The 19,400-nt window shown below is 39.8% G+C and overlaps 1 protein-coding gene across 1 annotated transcript in view; it reads left to right on the top strand.

The window, feature by feature from the left end:
* NBEA (neurobeachin) overlaps positions 1-19,400 on the top strand; it is a 685,423-nt gene that overhangs the window by 624,421 nt on the left and 41,602 nt on the right. Inside the window, exon 47 of the mRNA XM_023740363.1 lies at positions 11,134-11,301. Within this exon, the coding sequence (XP_023596131.1) occupies positions 11,134-11,301 (168 nt within the window). The remainder of the gene's footprint in view (positions 1-11,133; positions 11,302-19,400) is intronic.

Genomic DNA, 19,400 nt, shown 5'->3' on the forward strand with positions numbered 1-19,400 from the left:
ATTTCCGAGTCACGGCGACCCCACGAACAACACAAAGAAGCGTGGCCCAGTCCTGCGCTGTCTTCAAGATTGTTGGCATGTGCGAATCCGTTGTTGCGGCCACTGTGTATTTTGAGGGTCTTCCAAACTAGGGTGCTCATCCTTCAGCTCTATATCAGACAGTATTCTTTTGTGATCCATGGGGTTTTTGTTGGCTAATTTTTGGAAGTGGACCTCCAGTCCTTTCTTCCTGGTCTGTCTTAGTCTGGAAGCACCGCTGCAACCTGTTCACCATGGGCGACCCTGCTGGTGTTTGAAATACTGGTGGCATAGCTCCCAGCATCACAGCAATACCCAAGCCACGACAGTAGGACAAACTGACAGATGGGTGGTAGCCAGGTTACATAGAAGTATGTAAGTACTCAGCACATAGTAGGTGTCTTGAGAAGTGCTTATTCTCTTCATCTTCTTCTCCTGGGCCTTTCTTGAAGAGACCCTGCAGAATGGAAGGGAAAGCTACCTGTGTATCCCCAGGTCTGTGTTTCCAGCATCATTCTTAATGGCATCAGAATTAACTAACGGACAGACCAGAACTGCGGCCTTTGGGAGCAGTCTTAGCATCAGACGTCTCAAAAGACATCAACCGTAACTGGACGTCTCTCCACGTCTCCTGCACTGCTTGTCCTCAACTTGAAGTTCTCCTTGATGGCACCCTTTTTCTCGTTTCCTTCAACTTCTAGTCAGTTTTCCCAGTGAATGAGCCTACTGCTATCATGCTGAAATCATATCAGACAACTGTGTTAAAACTAGAAAATTTAGTTAATTATCTACATATTTCCATTTTTGCTGAAGGAGTATTTATTTGGAGAATATTTATCTAATAGGAGCCCTGGTGGCACAGTGGTTTAAGAGCTCAGCTGCTAACCAAAAAGGTGGGCAGTTGGAATCCACCAGCTGCTCCTTGGAAACCCTATAGGGCAGTTTTACTCTGTCCTATACGATCGCTGTGAATCAGAATCAACTCAATGGCAATGGGTTTAGCTACTGATATAAAATGTTATTATTGTTGTTATGTGCCATTGAGTCAATTCAGACGCATGGCAACCCATATGCTACGGAGTAGAACTGTCCCGTAGGGTTTCCTGGGCTATAATGCACAGGTCTTTCTCCCACAGTGCCGCTGGTAGGCTGAAACTCACTCGAGTGCTTAACCACAGCGCCACCAGGGATCCTTAATATAAAATATAGAAGTGTTTAAATTTTCCATAATTTCCATGAACACAACCTCCATTTTTTATAGTTTTGTTACATTGAAAGTTTCTAACTTCATACGAGCTAGGTAGTTCGTTTACGATTTAGTTCTTATGAAATAGATTTAGAGAAAATGTGCCCTAATATTATACATATAATTTGGGCTTGAATTATCTTCAGTTATTTGAAAGAACTCTTTGTAATGAGCCTAACGTATAAAATGAAAATGTCACCTATCCCAAAGAAGTGACATTCACAAGGGTAACAAGCCTTCATTTCTTTGTATGGATTAGTGTTCTATACCCATGAGCATTTCCTCCTTCTTTCAAACTGTCATTAGGAAACTCAAGGCAAAGGAGACAAAGTAATACAATAAAAAGAGACGGCATCATTGATTGCTAAATGAGCAGCTTTATTTCCCCATCCCAGCAATTAAAGCAGTATTTGACACATTCGTGGAAACCTTTACTTGTCTACAACCTAATTTCCTTTTCTTATTTTTAAAAATCAGACCATAGTTTTAATTTTAATGAAGCATTTCTTTTTCTCTGTGGTTGATTTTTTTAAGTTGCGGGCAATCATATATATAATTTGTTAGAGACGACGTCCTGTAAACACCATGGCAAGACCCCTGCTTTGCTGAAGGACTGTGCAATTCAAAATTTAGTATCCTTAGAAAACCTGGAAAAGTGACAGAGACACTGTTGGTAGATGTTTCCATAAATTCTAAATGCATTTGATTTATACATCAAGAATTGGTTTAATTTATCCACACACAGCTTGGGTGATTACCACTGACTTACTCATGAAACATTAATAAAGCATTGTGTTCCATTCTAACATGATTATAATCTGACCCCCTCGCAGAGGACAGAAATAGAAAGTATCTCTTGATAACATTACCCTAATGCTGGGTTCATCAATCATAATCTACCCTTTTTTTTTTTTTAATTTGTTTTAGAAAGAGGTCTTTCCCGGGTGTGCACTGATAACCTCACTCGGCCTCGGCCCAGCTGACTCACAGTGTTGCTGGGTCGGACGCAGAACACCCTCAGCCCACAGAGCACCCCGGTGCACCAGGGCTTTGCTTTGACTGTATTACAGCTTGTGAAGGATGGAATTGTGTGTCCCCAAAATCCTAACCTGTGGTCATACCTGTGGTTATACCCCAGTTTAGGAACGGGCGTCCTTTGTTATGTAAGAGGCCATGCCAGTGTAGGGCGTGTTTTAAGCCAGTCACCTTTGTGATCTAAAAAGAACAGATGAGGCAAAGGGAATCAAGCAGAGATTGACCAAGAGAGATGCCAAGCCCCATGAAAATGGCCCCGGAGCAGAAGCTCAAAGAGACAGAGGCCTTCCTCCAGAGCCAGCAGAGAGAGAGCGTGCCTTCCCCTAGAGCCAGCACTCTGAATTCGGACTTCTGGCCTCTTAGACTATGAGAAACTAAATTTCTGTTTGTTAAAGCCACCCACTTGTAGTATTTCTGTTAGAGCAGCACTAGATAAATAAGACACAGCCTTTATAAGGCTGTCATATTTAACAGAAAAAGTATAAATACCTTGTTTAAAAAGAATTTTAAGCAAATAGCATAGCATGAGAATTATCAAAAGTCTTTTGCAGCAACTCAGAATATTGAGATAGATGTCTGAGTTTGAGTCCCCTGCTCTGCCACCTGTCAGCCATGACACCTTGGACAAGTAAGGCACCTTATCTCTTAGAGCCTCAGTGTCTTCCTTGTCTCTAAAATTGGGTATTTTTTCTTTCAGTAGATCCTTATTGAGACCCAATTATGAGCAAGACATTATGGAAAATACAAAGAAGAATTGGACATGGATCCTACTCTAAAAGAAGCTAGAATAAAGTAGAGAAGTGAGACATTAGTGATTCAGTGGTAGAAATCTCACCTTCCATGCAGGAGACCAGGGTTAGATTCCTCACGTGCACTTCATGTGCAGCCACCACCCATCTGTCTGTGGAGGCTTGCATGTTGCTATGATGCTGAACAGGTTCCAGCAGAGCTTCTAGACTAAGACAGACTAGGAAGAAAAGCCTGGCGATCTCCTTCCAGAAATCAGCCAGTGAAAACCCTGTGGATCACAACGATCTGATTCTCAGCCAATCGTGGGGATGACGCAGGTCCAGGCAGCATTTCCTTCCATTGTGCATGGGGTTGCCATGAGTCAAGGGCTGACTCCAGGGCAGCTAAAAACAACAGAAACAAAGTAGATAAATTCCTTCATTTATCCTACAGTCACTAAGTGCCTACCATGCACTTCCTACTGCTCTAGACTCTGTCAACAAAGCTGAGCAACATGGCCAGTGGCCTTAGAAGCTCATCATCTGATTAGGAACACAGGCAAGTAAACAAAAACCAAACCAAACCCACTGCCGTCGAGTCGATTCTGACTCATAGCAACCCTATAGGACAGAGTAGAACTGTCCCATAGGGTTTCCAAGGCTGTAAATCTGCCACATTAAACGAATAATTTCTTTTACAAGGATCAGCACAAAGCTGGTTCCCATGAGGCGAAAGTTGAAGATGTCCCAAATGTCTAACTTTTCCAAGCTGCTGTACCACTCCGTGACCTCTAACATCATTTACTCCCTCTCGCCTTAGCACTCTCACACGCTTCTTTAGGTTCCCTAATTCACTGCAACATCTTACAGAACTCACAAACCAACCGAACTGTATAAAAGAAATGGCTCAGGCAGTTGTGGAGCCTAGCAAGTCCCAAATTCGTGAGTCAGGCATCAACTTCTCCCTGGCCCTCAGTCTCTGCCCAAAAGCACTCAGCTTTCTCACTCCATGGGCCGGGAAGCCCACTACACTGTCTCCTGCCGGTCTGTCCTTCCTTAGTAGTGGTGGGCTTTTCTCTTGCCCACCTCTGGGGTGGCTCATTTCAAGCCCAGTGGGATGGCAGAACTGACCAGGCCCCTTAGTGGGCCACAATTACACTATCATACAGTCCTGCCCAATCACCTGGGTGGGAGTTACAAGACCATGTCTAGAAAGGCCACAGAGAAAGCAATCCATTACACCCACACATCTTTCTCCCAAGGAGTAGCTGGTGGGTTCAAACCACCGACCTCTCGGTTAGCTGCCTTGCACTTTAACCACTGTGCCACCAGGGCTCCCTCCTAGTCTTATAGAAGCAAATAAATGGTGGCTGCTGAGTGTACAGAGTGGTGATGGAGAGAGCAGCAGAGACAGATCCACTTCCTGTTCGTCACTGGGATGCAGGGGCATTATTGCCAGTTGCCAGGTTGGAGCTATAGCAGGAATTCTGAGCAGCCAGAGAAGCCCAAGTCAGCATGTCCTTTCCCCACTGGACTGTGACCTTCCTCTGTGGGTCCTCCAAGCCTCGTGCCTGGCGTATGGAAGGTGGTCCGTAATTTGGGGCACAGGAGATCACAGACCATGTTCACCTCATCTATTTGCATCTCAGTGGGAAGTGGCCTGCCTTTGGGATCTGTTTGCATCTCAGTGGGAAGTGGCTCGCCTTTGGGATCAGAGGCATTGTTTGGTTTATCAGAGTGTTCCCAGGGCCGAGAACACTGCCTGGCACAGATGAATGCTCCACGTTGGATGGATGAATGAACGTTCCCTCTGTTGAAATCCTCTTCCCCAGAAGTCCTGACAGCTGACCTCCTCACTGGGGTCCTTACTCAGTTGTCACAAGCTCAGGGAAGCCTCCTCTGGCCACCTCCTCTCAATGAGCAGCCCCTTCCCCAGAGACACAGGTTCATCCACTCTCTTCCCTGCTTCTCTCTTCCCTCAGTACTCGTCACTTTCTGACCTACTACAGCCTGCTGTCTGTTTTCCTCGGTCTCCACCACTGCGGTGTGTACTCTCTGGCAGGGACTTTGGTTTCTTCTCTTCACGGCTGTAATTCTAGAATCTAGAACGGTGTCTGGCACATAGCAGGTGGTCAGTCAGTGTTTGTTGAATGAGTGCATGAGCTTTTTCTCCACCCCCACTTCCTGACATTTCTTTTATTCCTTCCTCTTGTGACCATCACATCTTTCCCATTGCTTTGATTAATCAACCAACAAATATTTACTAAGCACTTAGTGTTCAATGCTAGAGGAGCCCTGGTGGCACACTGGTTAAGCACTCCGCAGCTAACCTAAAGGTCAGTGGTTTGAACCCACCAGCCATGCTGTGGGAGAAAAGACCTGATGATCTGCCCTGGTAAAGTTTACAGCCCTGGAAACCCTATGGGTTGCTATGAGTTGGGATTGACTCCAAGGCAAAGGTTAAGAACTATAGAAATGCAAAAGAAGCACTATACATAGTCCCTATCTTCAAAATCCTTACACTCTGAGGACTCAGTATTGCACATTTGAAACCATTAAGTGCTAATTAGTAGTAACCCCATTTCTCCTATAGCACTTTACAATTTGTATGTAAATCAATTTTAACAAGTAAATTTGCATATACTCTCTTACCACATTAAACAAGAGGGTAATGATGGTAAGTATCAGAGAATTCACAGCAGAAGAGGCAGGTGTGAGCTGGAGCCATCAGGGGACAAACCCAGGGCTTGGGAAGAAGGATGGATATGACTTGAGAAGCAGGAGAAGGCAAAGCGCCCACTTAGGAAGAAAGTAAGGCCATGCCAGAGACGGAGCCAGCAGTGCCCAAGGGGCTGCCAAGTGTGTGCTCACTGGCCCTGAAGGTAGGACCCGATGTTGTGAGAAGTGAGATCAAGGTTGGAAAGGGCTCTGGGAGCTGGGCTGAGTTCACACTGTTAGGCTAGGAGGAGCCTTGGAGGATTTGGAGTGGAAGATGATAATATGGGCACAGTGGTTTCAGGGTCTGTTCTACCAGCTGGGAACGAGATGGATGGGACTTGAGAAAGAGGTCGAAGTCTATTCCAGCTGCCCTTGTGGAGAGTGATGAGAGCTAGAGCTAAAATGGGGCTAGTAGAGATGGAGGAGAATCCTCTGTGTTATGGATCCAAAAGAGTGCTGGTGGAGCAACGGATAAGCACTCGGCCACTAACCGAAAGGTTGCCGTTCGAACCCACCAGTCACTCTGTGGGAGAAAGACCTGGCGATCTATTCGAGGAAAGATGACAGCCTAGGAAACCCAGTGGGGCAGTTCTGCTCTGTCACATGGGGTCACTATGAGTTGGAATGGACTTGATGGCAATTAACAACAACAATGTTATAGACCCAGTGAGCCATCTAATAATGGAGGAAGTTAACCTCCCCCCGCCCCCAGATAAACATTTTAAATAATTGAGTCTTTCACGGGGTAATAGCTACACCTTCAATTTAGTCATGAAGAAAAGCTGGAATAGAAGCTACAAAAAAAGTAGCAATATTATTCTACTATGCAACTCTATTTAGAGAAAAAAATTTATTATAAAAAGCAGATTTTTGAGGCAATAAGAGAAAGGGGTGGGAAATATTCTTGCTCTGGTCTGGACGAGGAAACAGGAATTCAAAATAAAAGATTCTCAAGTAAAAGAATTCAGGAGGAATAAACATCGTCTCCTCGCAGCTAATTCCAATAGCCTCGTCCTTTTTCGTAAGTTTCAGAAAAGCTTTATCCCAAACCTGCTAGGAAAGAATTCTCTTATCATCTAATACCCCAGGGACAAAATGGAAATTAGAATTAGATAAGTATTATCCATCTAAGAGATATCCTCTGTGGTTTAAATATCACTCTTTATTTCCTTCCTCCCAGTTCCCCAGGGTCAAGCAATGGATTGGGAATTGCTTTATCTAGGCTTAAAGCAACTGCTTCTGCCTGTAGATATGCAAGTATGAGATAAAGCAAGCTATTAAGACCACTATAGCACTAATAGCTTAGTAATCAAGTATTTCTTTATTTTTTATTGTATTTGTACTAAAATCTTGTTTCAAAATCCAAAATGAGTTTGTGCATGAAGACATTTTTCTGAAAAGAGCAAGTAAGCAGATACCATACATTTAGTAACAAATTAACACCATTTGTAGTGTGATCTCAGAGTCAGACTTTTAGATAGATTGTTCTGCTTTAATTATTTCACATCGAATATTTGATCCTTAGATCTGCATTTGATTTAGAACCAGAATTAGCTTCCAAATGTTCGAAACTGGTTTATTTTCTGTCTGCACAGTCACTACAAGACAGAAAATCTATTAGACTTTATCTACTTAACCTCCTACCTTATTGTTTCTTTGTCATTTAATTTTATTCTAAGAATTTTTTTAAAAAGAAAAAAATATTTAACTACAATTAATTGTTTATTGATTCATTATTCTATCTCTTTAATATGTAGATTAGAATAGGGTAAATAATATAGATGTAATAGGGTTTTTTTTAATGTAATTAAAAATTATTATGAACAGCTATGAACTAGTAAGTTTTTATCCATTTCATCATAAATTGATAAATTCTAAGAAAAATATATATATATTATATAAAATGTCAAAATTGGCAACACAAGAAATAGAGACTTATAATTAATTTCAGTGGTAAATTCTGTCCATCCTAAGAAATCCAAGGCCAAAATTCTACCAAATTTTCAAGAAATAATTAATTTGTTTCTTATACAAGCTGCTCCATAAAACATGGAAAGCCATTTAGCTCATTTTATGAGACTAGTGTAATAATAATTCCAAAAGTATATAAAGGGAAAATATTTTTAAAAAAGAAAGGAAAAAGGAATAGGCCCATTTCATGTATGAATATAGAATGTAAATACAAAATTCTAAATAAAGTATTATCTAACAATCCGACAGTGTACTGGTTGTGTGTGTGTATGTATATACACTCACCCCTCACTCATTGACATGGTTAGGTTCCAAAGACCAGGTCATTCTGTGAAAATTGACGTTATGCAAAAATGGAGGATAACCACATAAGATCACAAAATGGAGGATGACCACATCATTACATAACTGCCAAATTACATCATTAAAGAACTACCAAACCACTGAGAACACGGCCCAGGTTATGTTGACACATAACCTTAACCATCACAGCCAGCATTTCTCACCCCGCACCTTGGCGTTCTTTACTGCCAGATGTACATCGTTAATGCACAAAATAGTCGGATAGTAGTTTTTTACCCTTGCTGTAAATGTGAAATGTCGGATAACGAAATAGTCAATAACTAAGGAGTACGTGTGTGTGTATAGTGTTGATGCGTTTTATATATGTGTGTCTGTGTGTGTGTTATATGTAAAATGCATCAACACTAAGTGAGATTTAATCCTTTAAGATCAGGAACAAGGCAAGAATGCCGCCTATCAGCACTACTGTTTTATATAGTTCTCAAGATTGAGAATAATTCTGTAAGAAAAATAAAGAAGTTATAGATAAAACTAATGCAAGTTTCCAGATACAAGATCAACTTCCAGAAATCAATAATGTTTTTCTACATCATCAATAACCAAGTAGAAAATATAATTTTCGAGATGGTAAAATTTCACCAAAACTTATGAAGTATCAGGAATTAACTTAACCAAGAATACCTATGTCCTTTGTGGAGAAAGTTTTAATTTTTAACCCTAATAAAGGACATAGAAGATGATCTGTATAAATAAGGAGACATTCTGGGATCTTGGATGGGAAAATTTAATGTCATTTTTCCCATATTAATCTATGAGTTTATTGGAATCCCAATCAAAATTATTTTGATAAATTAGAAGCAATGGACTAGTACACACATAACAACATAGATAGATCTTAAAAGCAAAGCTAAGTGAGAAAAAGAAGAAACCTGTATTATAAATAAAAAATTCATACATAAAAAATACACAAAGAAAGAATACAAGCAAATAATGTATTATAAGAAAACATGCAAACAGAAGGATAGACAGTAAGCACATTGCGTTTGTTGCCTGTGGTGGGTGGAAATGGAAGTAGGGAACAGAGATGAAAGAGAATAAATTTTAAAAAGTCAAATTAGTGAAAAGTCATCATTCTTTCCATCCCTCGTGATTGCATTAAGCATTTTATTCAATAATGGTTTTAATCTAACAGAATAATAGTAAATTTCATCAATTATCTTTTTCCTACCAAGTATGTCCAAAAAAAAAGACACCAGTTACTGTCTAATGATTATCCGTAAGATTTATTTGAAATTGTTTATGGCTTAATTGCTCATATTGATAAAATCATCTTTTAAATAATATATCTGATTTTATTAATATTTTGAATTCCTGTAAATAGACTTGACAATGGCTATTCAGTAATAAAGGGTCATTCTTTTTTTTTTTTTTTCATCCCTTCATTTGTTGTACCAGGCACTAAAAGTATTGTTGAATAATTAGAACAACTTTTTTTCTTAATTGACTAGTTTGTAAGAAATTGACAAAATCACTTCTACTAACTGACCAAACCAGTATTACAGACATACCCAATATAAAAATTTAACCAGCATCTTGTCTTTTGCATTCTTGCCTCATTTTCTATGTTTTATTCTCAAGTGTTATTTCAAGATCAATGAGATATAGAATATAGAAATTTTGCTTAGTTTTAGTAAGAAAAATATGAAAAACAACTCTATCCTTCCATAAAATCTAATTGTTTACATTTCTGAATGAGAAACATCCACAATAATTCGTGTGAATAAAATACAAAAAAAACTTTGAAAGGAGTGAACCAAGAAAGGGATGGGGAAGAATAAATCACTAGTTACACATGATCAGAGGAAGAGTTGAAAAGTATTATTCAGAATATTCTATATCTTTGAAAAATGAAATACAGTTTTCAGAGTGCTAATTTCAGAATTCATTTATTACTTAAGTGGATTCCAAATTCGGTTCTACACCTTAGAAACCATAGACACGCAGACAGATAACATCATTCATGTGAAGCAATGTAATTACAACTGTAATTTAGACAATTGTTTTATATGCCTATGGATAGTTGAAATTTATGAAGCTAGATCTACAACTTTGGGTTCACGTTGTTTAAATCCGAGTCATCTTTCAGTCAATAAGAAATCAATGACAAAGGCAGGCAAGAAGTGTGAGGTGTAGTGAGCAGGGGCCACTGTCAATGCTCAGATAAAAGCGTGGACAGAACTCCGTACCTCGTGTTCACATGCTACCAGGAAGCTGAAAAAGATGGATTCTTAGGACATGGAACAGCTCTCTGCTGACTTTAGGAAGCTTAGTATGGGCATCGACTATCAGTAATTTACACTTGTTTCCCACTAGCTGGCAAACATTTAAGATGCCCAGTGATGGCCAGACTGCACAGTAGTAACATTAATTCACAGCAGAAGGAAGGTATTCCCTGCTCCTAGTGTTCGAGGTGAGTTTGAGGACGTTTGAGGAAGATAAATGTATATCCGATTTTCTAGTAAAATCGTTTCATTTTGTATTAGTTTTAAAATTTAGGAGTGAAAATAATTATTGTAAAATGGTATTGAAACAGTTATTTCAAATTTTTTTTTAATACTGCCCTTTTGTAAGAAATTTATTTAATATATTGTACATATAATGGAAAGGAGCCCTGGTGACATGGCAGTTGAGTGCTTGGCTGCTAACTGAAAGGTTAATGGCTTGAACCCATCCAGCAGCTCCACAAGAGAAAGACCTGGTGATCTGCTCTAATAAACATTACAGCCTAGGAAGCCCTATGGGGCAGTTCTCCTCTGTCACATGGGCTCACTATGAGTTGGAATCAACTCAACAGCACCCAACAACAACAACAACGTACTTAATGGAGCCGAGAGAAAGTTAAACATTTTAGAAGAGCATTTACATTTGACTCTGTGCTTTATTAGAGGTGTTATCTTGTGATTTCCAGGATCAGAAGATCTGTTACATATAGATCACATTCAGGAATGGAAAGAGCACATTCTCCTTCTTTATATAGAACATTTCAAAGTAGGAAAATGATGTGAAGCTCAACTAAATTTATACGGTCTCTCATTCTTTCTTGACTCATCTCAGGCCCTGGAAAGTGAGTTTGTGTCCTGCCAACTCCACCAGTGGATTGACCTCATATTTGGCTACAAGCAGCGAGGGCCGGAAGCGGTCCGTGCTCTGAACGTTTTCCACTACTTAACGTACGAAGGCTCTGTGAACCTGGATAGCATCACTGATCCTGTGCTCAGGGAGGTAGGTGTTGAGTACTGCATTATTCCTGAAACTTCTCTCATCTCTCAAACACAAATTTGACTTCCCATCTCTTCCTGTGTACATTGCCTTTCAACATAACTTTTAGAAAACATAGATTTCAGGTTCTTGTCAAATATGGTAAAATGAATATGTTATATGTCAAAACAAGTAATGAGACCAGTATGGTGTTCCTCTTTGAGTTGTACACTTATATAAAAACCAAACTTGTTGCCGTCAAGTCAGTTCCAACTCATAGCAACCCTATAGAACAAAGCAGAACTGTCCTGTAGGGTGTCCAAGGAGAGGGTGGTGGATTCAAACTACCGACATTTTGGTTAGCAGTGAAGCGCTTAACCGCTGCAACTACAGTGGTGCATAATGTACCTCAATATTCCTATTGGGTTTTACTTCAGAATTGTCAATAAAATGCTTAATGCATTATGTATGTTATTAATATTTAAGGAGCCCTGCTGGTGCAACCGTTAATTGCTTGGCCGCTAATCAAAAGGTTGATGGTTCAAAACCCACCCAGCAGCTCCAAGGGAAGAAGACTTGGCCATCTGCTCCCATAAAGATTACAGCCTAGGAAACCCTATGGGGTAGTTCTACTCTGTCACATAGGGTCGCTATGAGTTGAAATTGACTTGACGGCACCAAAAACAGTTGAATATTTAAATATTAGTATTTCACATTAAGATAATCTGTCAGTGTACTGTAAAAAAGCAAAATTGCAACCTTCTAGACAGAATACTAAAAAAAGCATCAATAAAATAGATGAGGTTATAGTATTTTACTCTCTTATGTTCTCATCCTTAAATGTTTACAGCTAACTATTGGGAAGTATATGCTTTATTACATGTATGTGTAGTTTTAGTGAAAATATTCATATGAAATATTATTTATTTAAATCACTTCCACATTGCAGAAAACAATTTCAGGTAGGTGAAAATTCAGTGCAGCAGCTGCCAGATAAGTGTTGCTTCAAGAAAGCTAAATCCCGGTCTTCTGTTCCACCGTATAACTGCCATCTGCTATATGCAAAACAAGCAATCGCGTCTTCATTTCCAGGCAGTGGAATGCTGTTTTTAGACTTTTTTTTTTTTTTAAATTTTAGAGGTGGAAAGCTTGTCTATTGGGGGAATGAAGCACCACTAAACAAATTTACATTCATGAAGTTATTTCTTATACACCTCTATAAAAATAAAACTATTGCATCTGTGTGGCTCCAAGCAGAGAAGAGGAAAGGGGAAAGAAGAACCTTATGATCATGGGTCATAGAATGGACCCTTAGGGCTAAGTATTCAGAGAACACATTGCAAGCACATTCTTAGGGGCAGTAGTGTACATACTGTATGCACAAAGAAATGGAATTACTGCCTGAAGCTGAGAGAGTAGAGGCAGACGGTGAATGAATGAGAGGGGAGCCAAATGCTACGGAGTTGTTTGGTGAGATGGGGGATTCTCTCCCCATAACCAGGACACCCCTCTAACTCAGTATCCTAAGTGGGTAAAACTGTAATCAGATTACTTTGTAGAAGAAAATTCTGAGCTTAATTATTCTTTTAACTGTACATCTTTTCTTAAAACATGTCCAGTTCTATCAACACCTTACATACTAAATTTTCCTCATAGAATCAGTATCTTTTCAAATCAGAAAAAAGAAGGTAATTGGAATAGCTTATCCTTATATTCCAAGGGTGATTCCAAATGGGTTTTGTTTGTTTTTGGCTTTTCAATAGCATGGACAGTTTTGCTCCTGAACATTTTATTATATATTTCAATTCATTATAAAGTTCTTTCCTTATAAAGAAATTTGCAAGATAGTCTTGTTCCACGTATTATAAGTATTTTAAGTATTTTGTATATGATGAAAGTGCAAAGCATCATCAAAATTCACAGAAAAATAGCAAGATTTTTATATTTAAATGAGAGTAAAAGAAGAAATAAATGAGAGAATTAAAAAATCATGAAATTAGGATTGAGACTTTCTTTACAGGGATGTAGTGTTTCTTATGTGAGTCCTATAAAATATCTGCTTCTACAAATTATGCACCGTTGCTTGGACAATGAAAAACAAGTACGCAGAGGCCTTAACTGAGGAGCACTGCTGGTGCAGTGGTTTAGTGCTCGGCTGCTAACCGAAAGGTCAGCGGTTCAAACCCACCAGCGGCTCCATGGGAGGAAGATGTGGCCATCTATGTCCATAAAGATGTCATCCTTGGAAACCCTGTGGGGCGGTTCTACTCTGTCCTATTGGGTCGCCATGAGTCAGAATCCACTCTGTGGCAGTGGGTTTTATGGTTTATAGGCCTTAATGTCAAATAGTACTGCTACCCAATGAAACATTACATGAAAATGTATAATTTTCAAAAATCTATTTTTGTTGGGTGGAGTGGTTCAAACACAATGTTTGCCTATTAAACAGACAAACGCTCTGGACAGTATGTTATATGAGGCTCCTGATCACCTGACAGTGACAGACTTTTGGTGCCAGAGTCTCCCCTGAGAGTACCCTCAGTCTGAGCACATGTGGCTGTGTCCTGAGCTTCCACTGGAGAGACCCCATATCACTCTGTCATTTCTGGGCCCTCCCTGTCTACCTGGTCACTCTGTCAGTTCTCATTGCTAGGTGTGAGAGCGCGCACGGCCCGGGGGCACTATCACCTGCCCTCCCTCCCACAGCCTGCACAGGCCCCAGCACAAACCAGCAGGGATGCGTGTCCTGACCCGTGGATCTGTGTCAACTCAGACTGCTTAGGAAGATACTTTATCTCCTTGAGGCCCCTAGGGGACCACTGAACGTTGTGTAGACAGATGAGGTGATCTCCATTTCCCTTCTCCCCACGCCCTCACTGCGTCCCCACTTGTGTGTCAACCTCCCAGATCCCCACAAGACAAGGGCTGCAGTCAGTGGTTAAGCACTAACACGGAGAACTTGAAGCTTCGTGCCCTGTGACGGAAGAGAGCTCAGCTCAGTCCCGAGTTACCTAAATGTGGCCAGATGATTGCATCTCACTCTCTCTCAGTCGCTCCCTCTAAACCGGAAACCAAACCCGTTGCCGTGGAGTCGATTCCGGCTTCATGGCGGCCCCATGTGCTATAGAATAGAACTGCTCCATAGGGTTTCCTGGGCTGTCATCTTCACTGAAGCCAGCCTCTAGGCCTTTCTTTGGGTTGCCGCTGGGTGGCTTCAAACCGACATCTAGGTTAATAGTCGAGCGCAAACGTTTGCGCCACCCAGGGACCTTGCTTTCTCTTTAAAGGAAACAAAACTAACAAACAAAAAGCTGCTCCTGTTGAATCGATTCCGACTCACAGCGACCCTACAGGACTGGGGAGATCTGCCCCACAGGGTTTCCAAGGCTGTCATCTTGACAGAAGCAGAAGGTCACATCCTTCTCCCGCAGAACGGCTGCTGGGTTCGAACCACTAACCTTTCAGTTGGCAACAGAGTGCTTAGCCACTGCACCACCAGGGCTCCTCTCTTTAAAGGAGGAATAATAAATACCATGTGTTCCCCAACAGGAGCCCTGGTGACGCAGTGGTTAAGAGCTGGGCTGCTCACCGAAAGGTCGGCGGTTTGAATCCACCAGCCACTCCTTGGAAACCCTATGGGCAGTTCTGCTCTGTCCTGTAGGGTTGCTATGAGTGGGCATTGACTCGATGGCAGCAGGTTTGGGTTTTCTTTCTCCAGGATTAAAGGATTTAGCATCTGCTGGCACAAGAAAGAACCCTGTACATAATGGAATAAACAAAAAAAAAAAAAAAACCTGTTGCCATTGAGTGGATTCCGACTCATAGATAATGGAATGGGATATCATGATCTGGTGGTCATTTATGCCCCTCAGATATAGATTGCCCTGTGAGCAGGCCACCTGGAGGCACAGTGCCTTTTTTATCAGAACACTGAGGTCAGCTCCTTGAGGTATGCATTGCTCTGCCGTGACTTGGAGGGGCTAATACCGCCCTGAATGGTCAGACACAAGCTCTTGGCAAAGCCACGGTTCAAAATGTTAACCCTTCTACTGAACTCAAGAAATTCTTTTTACTTGCTAACGTTCATCTTTGTGTTTTTAAAACACTCAGATTTCCACATTTCACATAGAAAAAAACAAAGGAAGGCTAGGTATAGTTATCTTATGGTTTTATACTACACTGGCACTAGCCTGAGGAAGACTTTTTCTTTCTAATGCTTAAATTAAACACAGATTTTAAAAAAAGGAATATTTAATATACGAATATCTACATATGTCTTCATTGTCAAAAAAATATTCCCAGTCTGCCTTTAACTTTCAGCTTTGAAATTAGTGCTCACATTTGAGCTAGGGCTTAAGGTGATTGATTCATTCTTCCTTGGCAGGTGAAATCATGAAGCGGCACTAACCGCAGCAATTATGGCATTAAAATGTCGAGAAATTAGAGGTCAGAATAACAGATAATTTTCTTCTCTGTGTCAGATTAAAAATTGACATTCTTTGACAGTTTAGGATCTCTGGCTGAGCAAATTATGACAGCGTAACTTATCTTATACTTGTAGAGCAGTAATTGATAATCAACTTGATCATGACAGCCTTCTGGGCAAGAACATGACAGAGCAGTCTAGTACAAAGCTCCTCCTGCTACGTAAACACTAGATCTGTTGGAGAGGAGCTATTATTTAACATTGTCTTAGGTACTGACTTACATCATAATCTCCCAGACACTTGCTTTCATAGATGAGCTCAACTGACTTCTTGTCGTGTTTTTTAAGTGTGATAATGGACATTCTTTTTTATTCATTGTATGTGCTAATTAGAATTCTGTGATTTGCTTTATATTTTTCCTTACTGAATGATGGCCAAGAAACTCCATCCTAGTGGCAATATTAATCTTGGACAAAATAGACTTTAAAGAAAAATCCACTACAAAGGATAGGGAAGGACACTATACAATGATTGAAGGGTCAATACACCAGGAGGACATAACTATAATAAATATTTACGCACCCTGTGACAGGGCTCCAAAATACATAAAACAAACTCTAACAGCACTGAAAAGAGAGATAGACAGCTCCACAATAGTAGTAAGAGACTTCAACACACCACTTTCGGTGAAGGACAGAACATCCAGAAAGAAGCTCAGCAAGGACACAGAAGAAATAAATGCTACAATCAACCAACTTGATCTCATAGATATATACCGAACACTCCACCCAACAGCAGCCTAGTATACTTTCTTTTCCAATGCACATGGAACATTCTCCAAAACAGACCACATATTAGGCCATAAAGCACGACTTAACAAAATCCAAAGCATCGAAATATTAAAAAGCATCTTTTCTGACCATAAAGCCATAAAAGTAGAAATCAACAAGAAAAAAAGCAAGGGAGAAAAATCAAACACATGGAAACTGAATAACACCTTGCTGAAAAACTACTGGGTTATAGAAGAAATTAAGGATGGAATAAAGAAATTCATAGAAGCAAATGAGAATGAAAACATATCCTACCAGAACCTTTGGCACACAGCAAAAGCAGTGCCCAGAGGTCAGTTTATAGCAATAAATGCACACATCCAAAGAGAAGAAATGGCCATAACCAAAACATTAACCCTACAACTGGAACAAGAAGAAAGAGAGCAGCAAAAGAGGCCCTCAGGCACCAGAAGAGAGGAAATAATAAGAACTAGAGCAGAATTAAATGAAATAGAGCATAGAAAAACAGTTGAAAGAGTTGACAAGACCAAAAGCTGGTTCTTTGAAAAGATCAAGAAAATTGATAAACCACTGGCCAAACTGACAAAAGAAAAATAGGAGATAAAGCAAATAACTCATATAAGAAATGAGATGGGTGATATCACAACTGAAATTAAAGGAATCATAACAGAATACTATGAAAAAATGTACTCTAACAAATTTGAAAACCTTGAGGAAATGGACAAATTTCTAGAAACTCACTACCTACCTAAACTAACACAAACAGAGGTATAACAAGTAAATACACCCATAACAAGAGATTGAAAAGGTAATTAAAAAACTCCCAATAAAAAAAAGCCCTGGCCCTGACAGCTTCACTGGAGATTTCTACCAAACTTTCAGAGAAGAGTTAACACCAATACTACTAAAGGTATTGCAGAGCATGAAAAAGGATGCAATACTCCCAAACTCATTCTATGAAGCCAGCATAACCCTGATACCAAAATCAGGTAAAGACACCACAAAAAAAGATAATTACAGACCAATATCCCTCATGAACATTGACGCATAAATCCTCAACAAAATTCTAGCCGATAGAATTCAGCAACATACCAAAAAATAATTCATCATGATCAAGTGGGATTTATACCAGGTATACAGGGATGGTTCAACATTAGAAAAACAATCAATGTAATCCATCACATAAACAAAACAAAAGACAAGAACCACATGATCTTATCAATCAATGAAGAAAAGGCATTTGACAAAGTCCAACACCCATTCATGATAAAAACTCTCAACAAAATAGGAATAGAAGGCAAATTCTTAAATATAATTAAGGGCATTTATACAAAGCCAACAGCCAACATCATCCTAAATGGAGAGAGTCTGAAAGCATGCCTCTTGAGAACGGGAACAGACTAGGTTACCCTTTATCACCACTCTTATTCAACATTGTGCTGGAGGTCCTAGCCAGAGCAATTAGGCTAGAAAAAGAAAGACAGGGAATCCAGATTGGTAGGGAAGAAGTCAAAGTATCTCTGTTTGCAGATAATATGATCTTAAACACAGAAAACCCCAAAGAATCCACAAGAAAACTACTGGAACTAATAAAAGATTTCAGCAAAGTTTCAGGATACAAGATAAACATACAAAAATCAGTTGGATTCCTTTACACCAACAAAGAGAACCTTGAAGACGAAATCACCAAATCAATACCATTTACAATAACCCCCAAGAAGATAAAATACTTAGGAATAAATCTAACCAGAGACTTAAAAGATCTATACAATGAAAACTACAAGACAATATTGCAAGAAACCAATAGAGACCACATAAGTGGAAAAACATACCTTGCTTATGGATAGGTAGACTCAACATAGTGAAAATGTCAGTTCTACACAAAGCGATCTACAGATACAATGCAATCCCAATCCAAATTCCACTGGCATTTTTTAATGAGATGGAGAAACAAATCACCAACTTCACATGGAAAGGGAAGAGGCCCCAAATAAGTAAAGCATTACTCAAGAAGAACAAAGTGAGATACCTCACACTACCTGATTTTAGAACCTATTATACCTCCACAGTAGTTAAAACAGCCTGGTACTGGTACAACAACAGACACATAAACCAAGGGAACAGAATTGAGAATCCAGACATAAATTCATCCACCTGTGAGCAGCTGATATTTGACAAAGGCCCAAAGTCCATTAATTGGGGAAAAGACAGTCTCTCTAACAAATGGTGCTGGCATAACTGGATATCCATCTGCAAAAAAATGAAACAAGATCCATACCTCACACCATGCACAAAAACTAATTCAAAATGGAGCAAAGACTTAAATATAAAATCGAAAATGATAAAGATCATGGAAAAAAAAATAGGGACAACACTAGAAGCCCTAATACATGGCATAAACACAATATGAACCATAAGTAACAATGCAGAAGCACCAGAAGAGAAATTAGATAACTGGAAGCTCCTAAAAATCAAACACTTTTGCTCATCAAAAGACTTCACCAAAAGAGTAAAAAGACAACCTACAGACTGGGAAAAAATTTTTGGCTATGACAGATCCACTCAGTGTCTAATCTCTAAAATCTGCAAGATACTGCAAAACCTAAACAAGAAAAAGACAAATAACCCAATTAAAACATGGGCAAAGGATATGAACAGGCACTTTGCCAAAGAAGATATTCAGGTGGCTAACAGACACGTGAAGAAATGCTCATGATCATTAGCCATTAGAGAAATGCAGATCACAGCTACAATGAGTTATCATCTCACCCCAACAAGGCTAGCAATAATCCAAAAAACACAAAGTAATAAATGCTGGAGAGGTTGTGGAGAGACTGGAACCCTTATGCATTGTTGGTGGGAATGTAAAATGGTACAACCACTTTGGAAATCGATTTGGCGCTTC

This window comes from Trichechus manatus, unplaced genomic scaffold (assembly GCF_000243295.1).
Source record: "Trichechus manatus latirostris isolate Lorelei unplaced genomic scaffold, TriManLat1.0 scaffold00153, whole genome shotgun sequence".
In the NCBI taxonomy this organism is placed as follows: Eukaryota; Metazoa; Chordata; class Mammalia; order Sirenia; family Trichechidae; genus Trichechus; species Trichechus manatus.